The sequence below is a fragment of the Tinamus guttatus genome, unplaced genomic scaffold (genome assembly GCF_059628265.1).
Source record: "Tinamus guttatus ecotype Peru unplaced genomic scaffold, ASM5962826v1 Tinamus_guttatus_pri_ptg000194l, whole genome shotgun sequence".
In the NCBI taxonomy this organism is placed as follows: Eukaryota; Metazoa; Chordata; class Aves; order Tinamiformes; family Tinamidae; genus Tinamus; species Tinamus guttatus.
The window spans coordinates 18,141-34,952 of NW_028288728.1; the positions used below are offsets into that span (position 1 = coordinate 18,141).

The 16,812-nt window shown below is 60.7% G+C and overlaps 1 protein-coding gene across 1 annotated transcript; it reads left to right on the forward strand.

Moving 5' to 3' along the window:
- Positions 1 to 4,138: 4,138 nt before the first annotated feature.
- Positions 4,139 to 7,183, forward strand: SOX18 (SRY-box transcription factor 18). The gene is made up of 2 exons (XM_088523549.1): positions 4,139 to 4,679; positions 6,233 to 7,183. The coding sequence occupies exons 1-2, from the start codon at positions 4,289 to 4,291 to the stop codon at positions 7,081 to 7,083; spliced, it is 1,242 nt and encodes a 413-aa protein (XP_088379675.1). The 5' UTR covers positions 4,139 to 4,288; the 3' UTR covers positions 7,084 to 7,183.
- Positions 7,184 to 16,812: the final 9,629 nt, after the last annotated feature.

Sequence of the window (16,812 nt, forward strand, 5' to 3'; positions counted from 1 at the left end):
AGCCCTGCCAGCAGCACATGTGTCCCGCGCTGATAGCAGCAGCCTTTGGCAGGCCGGAGACTCCATCAGATAAGACGTGGAGCAGCGCTCCTGGCGCGGGCGCGTGGCACGCTCCGGCGCGCGCCCTGCCCGGCGCTCCGAGCCCCACGCGAGCGGCGCTGCCGGAGCGGGGCAGAGCTGCGGGCGCTCGGAGCTGGCAAACGGGCTGCAAGAGCCTTTCCCGGAGCCCTTCCCGCAGCCGAGCGGTGCCCAAGGAGCCTCCGCTGCGCCTGCCTTCGGCCCGGCGCCCGCACCCTCCTCCTCCTCCTCCCACAGCTCACGGCTTTGCGGCCGTCCCTGCTGCCGTTTATCCCCAGCTGTAGCACATAGGATGCTCTGAAATGGGAAAGAAAAGGAAAAAAAGACCTTAACATCTGCCAAGCTTTAAAACATCTTCACTTTCCGGGCAGTCTGTGCGGTGGGGACGGGCGCAGCAGGGCTGGGATCCAGCTCCCACTGTGCCGGGACGCAGGAGCCGCTGTCCCGCTCGCGCTGCAGCCCTTTGCTTTCGCATCCGCGCTCTTTATCCCTATTTCTCCCATCCAGGAGGGAAGCGCGGGGTGCCCATCGCCCCGCGGCCCCCTCCCTTTGCCGGGGAGGCGGCGGCAGCGGGCGCCGCAGGGAGCCGAACGCGGGAGCGAGCGCGGGCGGCAGCCGCCGCGCGCTGATGCCTCGCGCCGAGTTAAAGCACGTCAAGCAGAAAACCCTTCCCAGATGTGTCCTAGCGCTGCCGGCGCGGCCGCCGCAGCCCCGCGCGCCGGCTCCGCGCACCGCGATGGGGAAAAGGCGCCGCGCCGGGGGGAGCCGCTGAACGGCAGCCAGGGCCGCCTCGCGGCGGCTCTCGCGCGCTCCGCGTTCACGTATTTGGCATGAGCAGCTCCGCATTGAGGTAATTCATTAATGCTGACCCAAAAATGTGTTTATGAGAGTCTTGAAATGCTTGCTGCAAGCGTAAGACTTTCCTGCCTAAACGCGCGAGCTCTCGCCGGGAGAAGTGAGGATAAAGCGACCGCCGCCGCCGGCAGCTGCTCGGGAAGCGGCTCAGCCCGCTCCGGCCCGGAGGGCACAAGGTCCCGGGTGCCCAGTGGCTCCTACAATCTGGGATCCGCTGTGCACAGGAGGATGCTCCGGGTCCGGGGAATGAGCCCTGGAGCAGCCCTACGCTGCCTGCACAGGAGGATGCTCCCAGGGGACGAGCCTGGACAAAACGTGGCCGCTTTGAATCATCCCAGGCAGGAGAGTGGGAGAAGGTCAGCTCGATCCCGGCCACAATCCTGCCATCCCATAGGGCAGCAGCAGGGACCGGATGACCACACAGAACCTCCCATTTTTGCACCGTCTCCAGGGGCTTGGAAAAGTGGGGAAGGCAGCTCCTGCGTCCCAGGGCCTCTTCCCGCCATTCCCTGTGTGGCTTTACCCTCAGAAAAGAGGGTCTGTCCCCAGGCTGGGGATTCCCTGGGCTTTCCCCATGTCCTTGCCCACGCTCCTGATTTTCAAGCCCGCACTCGACAGGGCCAAGTGGCTCCGGGCACAGAGGAGCCTCCAGGCCGGGGTGTCCCCCGCTGCCCGCGGGGACCTGTGGGCTCGCTGGTGGTGACACCGGCGCCGGCGGGAGCTCACAGCAACCTCTCCCGGCGAAACATCCCACACACCCGGGCAGACGCGCCGGGAAGCACCGGGTCACTGCCCGGTAACTCACACGTTAGCGGCGCTGATGCTCCCAGGAGGGACGGGTGAGCCCTGGGCAACAAGGGGACAGTGCCCAGACCCCCAGGACGGGCTCCAGCCCCGCCAGACACTGTCATTACCGGCATCCACCTGCTGCAAATCTGGGAAGGGGGGCATCGAGCTGGGCATCCCTTGGGGCTGCTCGTGCAGCACCGTGAGCAGCGGGACACGGGGGTCCCCGCTCGCCAAAGTCCCCTGCACCTCTGAGGAACCCGGCAGCCGAGCGGGACGGGGCGACTTGGGGCTAATGAGAAGCAGGAGGCGACGCGCGGGATGGGGGCAGGGAGGGAGGATTCCCTTTGTGTTCGGAGCGGGGACCGCAGCGGGACCCGCCGGCAGCCTCTGCTAGGGGAGGTGCTGGAGCCGCCAGCCCCAAAACTGGGGGAAAGAGGAAAAAAAGGAGAAAAGAAGGAAGACAGCCCCCCCACAGCCACCCCCCGCCATCGGCTGGGCCGGGGCCGTGGCGACGCCGCGAGGGCGCTGGGAGAGGTCACCCTGCCGGCGCTCGCCGCGATCTTATCGCTGCCCAGGAATAGCCGGGGCTTCCTCCTGGAGCGCCGCGGGGGCCGGCGGCCGCGCAGAGGGATCCGGGGGGTTATTTGAATTTTTCCCGACTCAGGGGGCACTGGGGTGGAGCACGGATGTGTCGCTGCAGCCCGGCCAGGCGCCGCGGGGCCTTCGCCTGCTTCACCTGCTCCTCCTCCTCCTCCTCACACTGCCCCGGGCCCGTATGTCACCAGCAGCCCCAAGCACCCAGAGCCCATCCAGGGATCCTGCTGAAGCCGGGCAGACACCGATGCCAGGAGGCAGCGGTGGGTGCGGATGCACCGGGGACATCCCAAGCAGCCACCAGGGTCGATGGCCCCGAGCGCATCCCAAGCGCCTTCCCCTATCCCAAGGCTTGGGCTCAGCAGCTCCCCGGCACCCGCCTCACTGCTCCTGGCACTTGGAGCAAAATCCTGCAGTGAGGAAGGAGCAGCCGGGACTCTGGGGCACAGGGAAAAGCGGAGACGCCTCGAGCCCTGTGGCGTCTCCCCTGCACTGCTGCAATGCACTCTGCAAAATATTCCCTCCAGGAAGGTGAAGGAAAACTAGTCCAAAATCTCCATCGCTCCTGGCTAGCAACTGAAGTGAGACAAGGCTTTTTTTTATGCATATATGTTATTTTTTCTTATTTTCTTAAGGCCTTTGTTTTGTTCAGGGTTAACAACAGACCGGCGCTTTCAAATCACTTCCAGACACGCAGAGCCCGTGCGCGCAGAGCCCAGCGCGGGGCCGGCGCTTGCACAACCCCGCGCCCCGCTCTCGGGTTTCAGCCGCTGCCGCCGCGGGGGCTTTGGGGACAGATGCGGTGGCCGAGGAGCCTTTTGCCCGCGCAGCGGCCGTGCGGGCGGCTTCAGAGAGCCGCGGCCGGGGCGGCCGAGCTCCTCTCCCTGCTCGCAAGCTGGTGCAGGCAGCAGAGCTCGGGCGCTCGGCAGGACCTCGGCACCATCTCCTCGGACCCTTGTCACATCGCGGGTCCAGAGGAGCGACCCGCCAGGGCACTTAATCGTGGCTGCTGCAAGGGCATTGGCACAGCCCCGTGGTTGCAATGCTGCTGTCGGGGTCCCCATGATCCCCGAGAAGCCCCTGGGCTGTGACTTGGGAAGCACAATTCATTTCATGGGAACAGCCCTTGGAAAAGGAGCAGTTTCTCTCCCCTTTCCTCCCGAAAGCTTCCAGCAGAAAATTGCCGGAGGCAGAGGGCTCCCCTGGGCCCTCACCCCAGGGCTGCTTCCGACCCCAGGCTGGCCAAGACACACACAAAAAAAGTCACAAGGAAAATAAACGTCCCCCCTGCCCCAAGCATCCCTGCCCCTTTGCAACGCGGCCACGGGGCAGGCAAATCTCAACCCATCCCCGTCTCGGCTCCGTGGAGCCACGAGCACCTTTAGGCAGCCAGAAAAGGGGCTTGCAGGGAAAAGAAAGAAGAAAAAAAAAAGTAAAGAAAAAAAAGAACAAGTAAAAAAGAAAGAAAAAGGAGGGAGAGGAAAAATTAAGAGCCCTCCTCCTTGGAAGAAAGGAAACCAGGCAGCGACATCCACAGCGGTCCCTGCACGGCCCTTCACAGGCTGCTTTTCCTGCCGGTGCCTGGGGACGCCCCCCTTCCTCCTCCCGATCCTCCTCCTCCCCCTCTCCTCCTCCTCCTCCTTCGCCTCTCCTCCTCCTCCTCCTCCCCTCCGCCCCGCTGATTGGTCCAGCCCGGCTATATTTTGCCCCTTCCAGCTCAGCATCATCCCAAAAGTTTTTTTGGGGGGGAAAGGGGGAAAAAAAAAAGAAAAGAAACCAAAACAACAACAATATATATATAAACACCCCTGAAAGACCCCAGACCCGCCAAAGGAACCGCGGCGAGCGCAGCTGCCCCCCGAAGCGAGGCGGGCGGCTTCCCTGCTCGGCGGCTGCTCGGAGGCTCTCGGCGGCGGCGGCGGCACCCGGTTCTCACCCGTGCGAGTCGGACCCAAAGCGCTGTCCAGCTGGAATGAATATATCTGAGTCAAACTACTGCCGAGAGGAGATACCGCAACCCCGGGGCGACTGTTCCTGGGCGAGCGCCGCCGAGGCCGGGCTCGCCTTCGCGCGGCCCCCGCCCGCCGCCTCCCCCGCCAGCCGCACGCCCAGCCCCGAGCCCGGCTTCGCCTTCGGTGCCGGCGGCGGCGGCGCGGCCCCCGGCGCGGCCCCCAGCCGCTCGCCCAGCCCCGAGGCGGGCTATGGATACAGCCCCCCGGCCGGGCGCGCCGAGGGCAAGGCGGGCGAGGACTCGCGCATCCGGCGGCCCATGAACGCCTTCATGGTGTGGGCGAAGGACGAGCGCAAGCGGCTGGCGCAGCAGAACCCCGACCTGCACAACGCCGTGCTCAGCAAGATGCTGGGTGAGCGGGGGCGCGGGGCGGCGGGGATGGGGAGCAGGGAGCGGGGATGTAGGAGATGGGATACGAGGGAGAGGGATGGTGGGGATGGGGGTGAGCGAGCAGGGATGCAGGAGCTGGGATACAAGGGAGAGGGGCGGCGGGGATGGGGAGCAGGGAGCGGGGATGCAGGAGCCGGGATATGAGGGAGAGGGGCGGTGGGGATGGGGGTGAGCGAGCAGGGATGCAGGAGCTGGGATACGAGGGAGAGGGGTAGTGGGGATGGGGGTGAGTGAGCAGGGATGCAGGAGCCGGGATACAAGGGAGAGGGATGGTGGGGATGGGGGTGAGTGAGCAGGAATGCAGGGCTGGGATGTGAAGGAGAGAGGCGGCAGGAATGGGATGCAAGGGAGAGGGGCTGCAGGAGCCAGGGTGCAAGGGAGAGGAGCTGCTGGGATGGGGTGCGAGGGAGAGGGGCTGTGGGAGCTGGGATTCAAGGGAGAGGGGCTGCAGGAGCCAGGCTGCAAGGGAGAGGGGTGGTGGGGATGGAGTGCGAGGAAGCGGGGACGTGGGGATGGGGTGTAAGACAGAGGGGCTGCAGGGATGGGGTGAAAGGGAGTGGGACTGCGGGAGCTGGGATGCCAGAATATAGGGCTGTGGGAGCCAGGATGCAGAGGAGTGGGGCTGCAGGAGCAGGGATATGGAGTTGCAGGAGCAGAAATGCTGGAGTACGGAGCTGCAGGAGCCGGGATGCTGGTGTACAGGGTTGTGGGAGCCAGGATGCACGGGCACAGGGCTGCGGGAGTTGAGATGCAAAGGTAGAGGCTGTGGGAGCCAGGATGTAGGGGCGGCAGGATCTGGGACACAAGGATTCTGGGCTGCAGGAGCCACATTCCAGGGCACAGGGCTGCGGGATGCAGGCTATAAGGACAGAGAGGGCTGTGGGATGCAGGCAGCGAGGATACAGAGCCGTGGGATGCGGGCAGTGAGGAACGGAGCTGCGGGATGCGGGGATGAGGGGCTGTGGGCAGCAGGGCTGTAAGGATTTGGAGTTGTAAGGATCTGAGTCTACAAGGCTGCAGGATGCGGGAATGCAGGTTCACAGGAGGCAGGGATATGGGCTGTGGGGAGCTGGAGTGCAGAGATACAGGCTGCAGGATGAGGTGTCCAGAGCTGCAGGGGTGCGGGATACAGGGATACAAGGCTGCGGAATGTGGGATACAGGGATACAAGGCTGCAAGATACCAGACCCGGGGGATACGGGGCGGTAGGATGCAGGACGTGGGAATACGGGAAGCGGGATATGGGCAGCCAGGGCGGCAGGATGCGGGAACACGGGAAGCAGGATATGGGCAGGCAGGGCTGCAGGATGGGGGATACGGAGAGGGATACCCGGCTGCGGGGGGCCAAGATAAGGGAGCGAGGATGGGGGGGCACAGGACGCAGTGTTTGGCACCGGGGATGCAGCCTGTGGGATGTGGGAAAGACACCCCCGGGCCAGGACCCAAGTGCCCCGTGCCCGGGCGTCCCCGCCGCAAAGCCGAGCGGTTTCACAGAGCTTCGTTTTGCCCTCGCAGGCCAGTCGTGGAAAGCGCTGAGCGCCAGCGACAAGCGGCCCTTCGTGGAAGAGGCGGAGAGGCTGCGCATCCAGCACCTCCAGGATCACCCCAACTACAAGTACCGCCCAAGGAGAAAGAAGCAAGCCAAGAAAATCAAGAGGATGGAACCCAATATCCTCCTCCATAACCTTTCCCAGCCTTGCAGCGACAACTTCAGCATGAGTCACCACGGCGGCAGCCAGCCGGGCCACCCCCAGCCTCCCCCACTTAACCACTTCAGAGAACTCCACTCCATGGGGTCGGATATTGAAAACTATGGCTTGCCAACTCCCGAGATGTCGCCCTTGGATGTCTTGGAACAGACCGAGCCGGCGTTTTTCCCTCCGCACATGCAGGATGACTGCAACATGATGCCCTTTCGCGGCTACCACCACCACCACCAGCTGGAGTTTCCGCAGGAGAAGTGCCTGGGGCGGGACGTGCCGGTGCCCTACGCGCAGACCCCCTCGCACTTGGCCGATGCCATGAGGACTCCGCACCCGTCCAGCATTTACTACAACCAGATGTGCCCGGGGGCGCAGGGCGGCCTCTCGGCCCACCTGGGCCAGCTCTCGCCGCCTCCCGAGGGCCACCACCTGGAGAGCGTGGACCACTTGAACCAAAGCGAGCTCTGGACAGACGTCGACCGCAACGAGTTTGACCAGTATTTGAACATGAGCAGGACTCGGCCGGAGAGCTCGGCGCTCCCTTACCATGTGTCCCTGTCCAAAGTGACTCCTAGGAGCATCTCCTGCGAGGAGAGCAGCTTGATATCCGCCCTGTCCGATGCCAGCAGCGCTGTGTACTACAGCCCCTGCATCACCGGCTAGCTCCGCCGCGCTGCCGAGCGGCCGGAGCCGCCCGCCCTTAACCACGAGCTCCATAATATTTAGAGTATCTCATTAAATGCATCGCTTTTTCTTCCTTTTTTTTTTGTTTTTTCTTCTTAAGAAAACCCTCCCAGCTGAAGTCACTGATACACCATATATCTATATATCACACCCAGCCTGCGCCCCGTGCCCCGCGCAGGGCTCCCCGCCGCGGGGCTGAGCTGCAGCTCCCGGTGAGGCTGCTCAACCACCTCGGGGACACGGAGGGGATTTATTTTTAAGGCAAATTACAGCGATTGCTGCCCAAAAAGCAGCGTTGAAGAGGACAAGCCAGAGCAGCGCCGGGCAGCCGCGGCACGGGGGACGCTTCCGGAGCGCTTTGCAGGGACGGGGAGCGATTCGGTGCCTGTTAGCGGGGGTCTTTAGGACAGTTTTTACTGTATTATCAGCAATATATTTTAATTTGGGCAACAAAACTATATTTTTACTAAGCATTTTTTTATATATAAAAATGATATTTAATGTCTTTGTTTTTTTTTTTTAATTAGACTTTTTAAAAATAAATCAAGGGATATCCATGAGATCTAAAGCATTTATGTAGCAAAGCTGGATTAAAAAAAAAAAACACAAAAAAAAACCAAAAAGCAAAATAAAAAAGAACAAAATAAGAAAAAAAAAGAGATATTTTGTGAAAAGAGAATTGCAATGTAAATATTATGGAACAATTGACTGGAATTTTGTACAAAAGAAAAATATGACTGCAAACACTTCTATAGTCTCGAACTGTATGGAGAGCAAACTGTTTTATACTGGTTAATTATTAAAACATCTTCATATAATTGTTGCCATCTTGTGTGCTTGTTGTGCGAACACATATTTTCCGCAAATACATGTTGTCCCCAACCGTTTCCAGATTGCCGTATCCGTTGATTAATGCTCTGACAACCTGGTAAACGGATTAATTTGGAGGCCGCTGTCGGCATGGGCCGCACGAGCCCTCCGCGTCCGGCGGCTCCGGAGCTGCCGGCAGAGAAAAGCCCTCGATAAACCAGGAGGTCCCTCCTCTCCCCATGGTTTGGAAGGGGCTGGGTGGGAGGTCTGTTCCTGCAAACAGCCAGTTTTCCCGGGAAAATCACCAGAAAGAGGTGCTGGGTGGGATGGGGGATGCCCAAGCTGCCAGGGGGACCAAATCCCTGTGTTCCCTACGCGGGGCTGCCCGATCACCGCCCCATTCGCTCCTGTGCGTGTCCATCCTGCCGGCATCGTCCCGCTTCCTTGCAGGAACGTTCCCAAATGCAGGATTTGCAAACCAGCAAAGGGGGTTGCATTTACGCCCAGCGCAGGGTCGCAAACCAGCGGGTTTCGGCTCCCCCAGGCTTTGCAAACCAGCGGGTTTCAGCTGAACGCAGGGCCACACACCAGTGTCTTTAGGCTGCACGCTGGATTTGCAAATGAGCACCCTGAAGCCGAGTGCGGGATTTGCAAACCAGCGCGTTGAACCCGCGCGCGGGGCTCGCACGGCAGCGCCTTGAACCTGGTCGCAGTATTTGCAGAGTGGCACCTTCAAGCCGGGCGCAGCGCTCGCAAACCAGCGCGCTTAAAAAGGAGGGATGACAGTATCTGTTGCATAAAGACCTAGCGGCATCCGTTCCTTGAATGATGAGTGATTTAAACCAGGCTGATATAGCCAAAAAAGGCTCTTAAAAAAAATGAATAGAAGAAGAGCTTTTTTGTTGTTGTTGTTGGCAAAGAATTGCCTTTTAGGGGAAATGGATATTTAACAAATGACATTAATTTTCGAGCTTCTCCTAAATTAAATTCACATTAGTGTTAACAGGACTCAATCCTGACTCACTTTTTTTTTTTTTTTCCCTCTCCGCGGAGCGCTAATAAAACCGGAGCCGTTTGGGGGCCGGCGCTGCGCGCTCCTGCTGCCGGCAGCGCCGCGCTTCCATATACAGCCTGCGAAAAGGGGGAATACATGGAAAAATGACCTCACTACCTACACGGGAGGGCTGGCGCGGGGCCGCGCGCAGTGCGTCCGGCGGCTGCCAGCAGCGGAGCTTGCAGCGAGCGACGCAAGGAGCCGCATCCCGGCACTGATGATGCCTCGCGAGGAAGGAGTCTCCGGCTGGGAGCGAGTGGAGCCCGGGAGCAGAAAGGCCCGGCCTGGGCTCCAGCCCCTTCTCCGTGATGGTGGCTCCGGCGGGCACGCGCTTCCCGGGATTACGCATCCCGCTCCCAGCCGCTCGCACCGGGGCCCCGCCGGGAAAAGCGGATGCGGCCGTGCAGGAAGCGTGAAGTCATCCTGCTGCGGCAGAAAGTCCCCTCTCCCCCTGGGTTTGGTCCCTGAGCTCGCTGGCTCTCTGAGGACGGGGAGGTTTTGGCTGCTTTTAGCTGCTCTTCTTTGAGCATTTTGGGGCTTCGTCATTCCGGTGACGCACCCCGGCACGGCTGCTCTCCTTGCATAGGCACCGGAGCCACATGAAGGGGACGGGAATGTGGCCCCGGAGCGGGCAGATGGGGCCTCGCTTGGGATTTTGGCTCTCTGGCAAAGCGGGTCCCTGTCTGCCACGATTTATTTAATCAAAAAGTGTAACTGCAGTCGAGGACACAAACCACCCCATCTGCCCCTCCGCCAGGTCACAGCCGGTAGGGGCACAAGCAAGAAAGGAAAAAGAGAGAGAAAGAAAACACGGGCACAGGTTGAGGGTGAAAAACCATTGGGAGAAGAGCCCCAGCCAGGCTCATGGCCAAAACCTGCAGCGCCAGCGCCTGCTGCAGCGCTTTGCATCCGCACAGCGGCTGCGCTTGGTCCCGCGGCTCCTGGCATCGCCGAAAATGAGTTATATTCCCCCAAACTTGCCCTCGCAGTTTTAGTCATCACAAGAAAAGGCAGCTCCTCCATGGGGTTTGTTGTCAAGCTCAGCTGCATTGCAAGAGCTGCAGCTAAATCTTTAATTCCCGGCTGAATTTACATGGGATATTCGGCTGCATTTGCTTGATTATTAGGGAGAGTGTCCGGAGCGGGTGTCTGGATCGGGCATCCCGTGTGGGCAGCGCGCGGGGTGCAGGAAAGGAGCCCCGAGCGCCCCGGCCAAGCTCAGGTGTGAACTGGAAATGGGAATGGGCCATGTTGGAATAGTTTGGGGATGATTTCACTGCCATTACGGCTCAGGCTGGGGCTGTTTCCACGCAGCCCTTCTGATTTTATGACTTAATCTCTGCACAGCTCGGGGCCTGATGGGCTCTTCCCAGCAGGAGCAGCCAGGGGCTCTTAGCAGGTCGTTACTGCCCAAATGTGCAGGAGGAATTTGACAGGTATATTTAAAAGCTGACAGCCTGGGGCTGCGCGCAGGGCTCCGAGAGGAGGGGGGACACATGGGGGACCTCCTTGGCTTGCAGAGTTGGTGGCATCAGCCCTGTGCCTGCAGCGAGGCGCGCAGCCGCATGTGCACATCTGTGTGCGTGCACTTGTGCATGCAGCCGTGTGCAGGTGTGCCTCACTCTGCAGCTGTGTGTGCGTGCATCTGTGCACGGCTGCATTGCTGCATGCAGTGTGCCAGCGCGTGTGCACGTGCATCGTTGCATACCGGAGGGATGCATGCATTGCACACATGCATGGGGGCGTTTGCGTGTGCATGTGTGTGCATCCATTCTCCTCTATCCTTGGGCGAGCGCATCCCTGCGTATCTGCATCCATATGCATGGATCCATGCGCAGGGACGTCCCAGTGCGTATCTGCGCGTGCAGCTGTGCGTGATATCCGCGCATGTCGCACACGTGTGGCAGCGTCCCCGTGCGCACGCACACCCGCACGCGTGCGTGTCCGCGCGCCCGCCCGTGCGCGTGTGTGTTCTGCAGGAGGCTCCCTGGCCAGGTTTATAGATGTTCTGCTTTTTTATGGCACTACAGAGCACTCGATGACATCACCCAAATATTAAAACAGCATGTGCCAGGCGGCCCGGGCCGGGGACGGAGCGGCGCGAGGGGGAAAACTCCCCGGTGGGCCGGGAAGGGGCCCGGGAGCCTCCGGCACCTCGGCCGAGCATCCGCGCGCGCTCCAACCACGCTGCGCGGCGAGGACGACCTTCTCCTCCTCTTCCTCCCCATCCCGGTGACCACACGCTTGCGAGGCTGCCGCTCGGGAGGTTTCTTTGGAATTTTTGCTTTTCCACCAATAAATAAATAAATGAAGCGGGGATTTTTGCAAACCAAACCTGTCTGTGGGAAATGGTTCCCAAACATTTCCTGACTGCCGGAAAAAAAAATAGTGCTGGGGAAAAATAAAGTTTCCAGGTTTTTTAGCTCCAGGCTGTGTGACTTGCCTTATGTTTTAAAGACTGGATGAAGGGAAAAGGTCGAGCTCCAGAGGAAGGTTCCAAGGGTGCCTGGAGAAACTCCCCTCTACCACCAATCCACAGGCAAAGCCACCTTGGCTTGTGTGTTCCCAAACTTTCCCAAACTTTCTGCTTTGCAGCCCAGTTTGGGAACGGAAACGCTTTAAAATCTCGGCGCTGCTCAGAGCACAGGAAAGCCGTGGTTTCCTCCCGGCGCTGCGCGGAGGTGCCCGGCACAGGACACACAGGCAGTGCCAAGTCGGTGCGGGTGACGTTCTGGCCTTGTTTGCTGCTTTGCCCGTTAATCCCCCAAATTGGAGGCCAGCGAGGAGGGAGGAAGAGTGTGGCTGGGAGGGCGATGAAGGCCCTGGCCGCAGAGGTTAAAGCTTGGTTTTCATCCTGCAAAGCTCGTGGTTATGATGAACGGAGATCTCCCTGCTTCTCTGCTCCACTTGGGAATAATTTCCTGAGCAGCCAAGTGTCCTCAAGCCCCATTGGCTTCAGCACAACCCATCCCAACCTTCCAGACCCAATTGAACCCCACTAACCTGTCCTACCCTCCGCCTCACTCAGCCTAACCCATTTGAGCTGAATCTCCTCTTAACCCAGCACAACCTCCTCATAACCTAAAACTAACCTGCCCCAGTCCAACCTAATCAACCTAAACCAACCTAACGTCTTCCGGACCTGCTTCTAGTCCATTCTATCCAACGTATCCTCCACCAAAATCACCTAATATCCCCCTAACCTGTCTCCAACCTGCTTCTAATCCAACTTAAGCACCCTGACCTCTCCCAACCCAACCCACCCTCCCTCTAACCCAGTCCAACCTCCCCTTAACACGACTCATCCTTCCTCCAATCCAACATAACCAACTTGCACTTCCCCAATGCAATCCAGCTTTCCTCTAACCTGCCTCTAGTTCAATCCAACCTCCCCCAAACCCAAACCGACCTCCTTCCAACCCAGCATAACCAACCAACCCTCCTCCTAACCCAGCATAACCAACCAACCCTCCCCCTAACCCAACCCAACCGCACCATAGCCTGTCCCTCACCCAACCCAACCTCCCTTTAACCTAACTCAACCTTCCTCTAATCCGACATAACCAAGTTGACCTCCCCTAAACCCAACCCAACCTCCCCCTAACCCAACACAACCAACCCAACCTGCTCATGACCCAACCTCATGCTCCGAGCAGGTCTATCCGTCACCTCCCAGCTGGTTGAGCTCATGTCTCCTGGGCGGTGGGGAGGTGTTGGTGGAAGCCTCTCCTTGCCGGTGGCTCAGGGCTGAGCCCTGGCGGGGACTGGGTCACCCCCTGCGGCGCAGGAGCGTCAGAGACCGTCTAGAGCCTGTCAGGAGAGTCAGGCCAGGCCGCGCAGGGCCGTTCTGGGAAACCGTCCAGCCATCCGCTGGAGAGACGAGTCTGCCTAAAAATGACTCTCCTGGCTCCTCTCCACACTCCGACCGTCCCATATGGAACGAATGTACATTTTCCATCGGTTGTTTGTATTTTTCATTTAAAGAAAGGGAAAAAAAAAGAGAGAGAGGGGCAGAAAGAGGAGAGAACGGCCTCTCCATACATGCGAAGTGTCAGCGGCAGCAGATAGGCCCCATCGCGGAGAGGGAGAACCACTGGCCGCCGTTCAAGAGACTCAAACGTATGGTATGGAGCAATAAATTTTAAGTGTGTTTTGACATATTTGGTGGTCTCTGCCTTGCGCTTAACGAGTGTCGGCCCCTGTTAGAGGGGAGCCGCCGCTCGAGGAGGTTGGCAGCCGCGCGGGGAAGCCCCGGCCAGGAGAGCCAGCCCGGAGGTCGGTGCCGAGGTGGTCCCGGCCCACAAGGACCGGGCACAGGAGAAGAGTCCCAAGTGATGCCGGGAAGGGATGCGGATTGGGGGAGATGAGAGTCTGGGGTGCGGGACGTTGCATGGTGTTGCAAACCGTTGCACGCCGTTGCACGCCGTTGCACACTGTCACGCGCCACCCGCATGCTGCCGGATGATGCTCCATTGCACATCCGGATGGCTTTGGAAAAGCTGAGCCCAGATGTGCCCAACGGTGTCACAACAGCCGCGCTCGACCCCGCGGCCGCCCGTTTCCCTATGGAGCCGGGCGCTGGATGCAGGAGCATCGCTGCCCGCGGAGCCTCCTGCCTCCCCAGTCAACCAGGGCCTGATCACAAAGATGGACATGAAAGTGGAGCTTGGCTCTGTTTTCTCTCTCATTCAGAACATTCAAAAACTATTAACTGTGGTGGGGGTAAAAAAGCAGCTGGTTTCAATATCGTGCTCTTCCAATTGTGTTTCTTTTCTTTCTTTCTTTTTTTTTTTTTTTTTTTTTTGCTTTTTGCTTTTTCGCGAGCACTTTAAGTGACATGGTTACATGTATTTGATTAAAAAGCTGTAATTCAACGAGTGCGTTTTCTTGTACCGTACGAAACTGCTTAAAGACACAGGGTGGATTTCTGGTGGTCTCCAGGTTTCAGCTGAAAGCCGGGATGCCAGGGAGATGGGGAAGGAGGGATGGAGAGAGCCGGCAGCGGACACGAAATCGGAGCCACTACTTGGAAAACCAGAGCAGGGATTTGGGATGCAATCGGCTGGTCCTGCCCCGGGGTGCCCCATGGGGTGCAATGATGGGTGCCAAGCTGGGAGCCCCTTTTTGGGCACCCCAAGCTCCTTCCTGGGGGGAATGTCCTGCGCCCCCTTGGCCTGGGCTGGGTGGGCACTGACACTGCAGTCCTGAGCAGAAAGCAGCTTCGCCCAGGCCCGGGGTTGCCTCCGGCACCAGCGCTGCTTCTTGCACAATAAAAACAGAAAAAAAAAAAAAAAAAGGGGAAAAAAGGCAGATTTTGGCCCTCCAAGCCGCAGTCTTGCACCCTGTGCCCGCAGGACACAAACTGCCCCGTGCCCCGACGCCGGCCGGGGCGGGCAGGCGGCGGGTCCAGGGCGCGCGCCGCTTCCCGGCGGCTTCGGGCCGTGTCTTTTCCTTGGCTCGCGCCGGCTCAGGGATCACCTGCGGTTCAGTTGATTTATGAACGGAGAATTTTTCGGGCTGCGTTTCCTTCTCATTGTTGTTTCAGTTGCTGCGCTCGCTTCCGCCCGCCTTTGAATAGCTCCGGCCGCGCCGCGAGCGATGAGAATCGCCGGGAGTAAACACTCACACTCGGGCCGGGAACGGCGGCTCCCGGGCGGACGCGCGCGGAGGAAAGACCCCTCTCCCCCACCACGTCCCCATGGGGACGTTGTCCCCCTGCACTGCAGCTGCGGAGGGACATTCGGGCCCCGGTGCCACCGCGGGGATGGGGCTTTTCCTGGCCAGAGCCTGAAGAGCGGCTCGTGCCCCAGCTTTGTCCCGCTGCCGCTGCCGCTCCTGCCATTGCATCCCAAGGCAGGAGGAGGTTTTGCCGGGAGCCTGGGCTGATTTGCAGCAAGACCCTAAAAAAGGAAAAAAAAAAAAAAAAAAAAAAAAAAAGGAAAGAAAAGGAACAAAAGGGGGAAATAAAAGAAAACCAAAGGAACCCCAGCTGCAATCTCAGCTCAGCACTCAGGGCCTGGCGCTGATGACCTGCAGGCTGCAGCACCCGCTGCTTTGCTGTCCCCTTTGTACCACAGCTGGGGACATCAGCAGCAGCTTGAGGGGACACTGGGGTCCCCGTGGTGTGTGTGGGGGTCCCCGTGGCGCAGGGGGGTCCCGGGCGGTTCCTGCCCCCCGCTGCGGAGCCCGTCGCAAACAGGAAGCTCTCCCCAGCGTGATGCAGCGGAAATGAGACAAACGAGCTGGAGCGGCAGCGAGGAAGCGAGCGGAAGCGCGCCGGATATTTGGAACGGCCAGCGAATTCTTGGGCTTATCTCTGCGCCGCAGAGGCCCGGGAGTCCTTACAAAACAGCGCCCAGCTGGAGCGCGGCCCGCGGCGAGGCCGGAGCCGGCGGCCACCGGGCTGCTCCCTGGCCACCATTTGGGCTGGCGGCCCCAGGCGGCGGCAGAGCCACCATGCACGAGGCATGGGGACGGCTCTGGAGCTCATGGCCGTGATCCCAACCCTTTGCTGCTCAGTCCTTGCAGCCCGCTCTCGTCCCGGCCCCGGTTTCTCCCCGCGCTGCCCTCTCGCTCGCGCGGCACAGCCCCGAGCCCGGTGCCCGGGCGCGAAGGGTTACTCGCCGAGGCGGCTCGCTGCCGCGCGGCCGTTCCCACTGCCGCTGCCTTTTTGTTCCTTTTCAATTCTTTTTCGTAACAATGCCCCATTCCCGACAGGCCCCGCGCACGGGGCAGCCTGGGGAAGAGCAAATGGGTTCAGGCTGTGAGCGCCGCGCTGGAATGCTCTTGCCCAGAGAGGAAGGGCTTTGCAGCGGTTCCGAAAGCCGGGCAGGCGCCATCCGCAGCCATCGCGGCCGTGAGCTCGGCACAGCCCGACGCACTCCGCTCCATCCGCGCGGCATCGTGCTGGGTGACCAGAGCTGTCACAGGAGTGCAGGGATCGGGCTGTGCTGGAGCCCAGGGCACGGATGGGTCTGGGGAATGAGGACAGGGCTAGTGCGGAAGGCTGGTCTTGGGGGCAGCAAGCATGGGAAGCGGTGTTGGAGCATTGCCGTAGGGATGCTGGGGCCGGAGCATTGCCATAGGGATGCTGGCGATGGAGCATTCGTGCAGGGGAGCTGGATCTGGCGCATCGCTGTAGGGATGCTGGAGCATTGCCGGGGATATTGGGGACGGAGCATCCCTGCAGGGATGCTGGGATCGGAGCATCTCCATGGGAAGCCTGGGGTTGGAGCATCCCTGCCGGGATGCCGGGGCTGGCACGGGCGCCAGGGCCGGGGGGGCTGGCGAGCGCGCGGCTCCTCCGCGGCGTGCGGGGAGACAAAGGATGGAAGCGGCGGCGGGTTGCGCCACATCCCCCGCGAGCACAATGGAAATGCCACGGGCCGCCTTGTGAAACCCAAACCTCAGATGCTCCCGCGCGGGGCTGCAGACGCCCGCGGAGGTCCCGGCCCCGCCAGGTCCCCGGGGAGGCAGCCGGGCCCTTTCCTACCCCGGCGAGGGCCACGTGTCCCCTTGGAGCTGGGAAGCCTCCTGGGGACGCGGCTGGTGACGGTGACGTGGGGCTGGCGGGCGCAGCTGCCCGCACACCTGCAGCCCTGGGGCTCCAACCACCGGCACCTCCTGCAGCCCGGCCGTGCGACACCCCAAAAGGGGCCTCCCCGCACCAGGAACCCGGCAAAGGGCCGGGAAGCGGCGCCGGGATGTCCCCCTGCACCGGGTGCTCCGCACGTTCCCGCGTCGGCCGCCCCGCCGCCCCCGGGGCTGTGGATAAACCTGCTCTGCCTTTATGCTCTTGACCCGAGGTTTAATTAGCCCCCCGCTTCCTGGCGCGATGAAAAATC

What these genes read in the sequence shown, in the direction of transcription:
- SOX18 (XM_088523549.1), top strand. Translation starts at nt 4,289, where the DNA reads ATGAATATATCTGAGTCAAACTACTGCCGAGAGGAGATACCGCAACCC. An exon ending in CGTGCTCAGCAAGATGCTGG is followed by an intron (nt 4,680 to 6,232) that starts GTGAGCGGGGGC and finishes TTGCCCTCGCAG; the next exon opens with GCCAGTCGTGGAAAGCGCTG.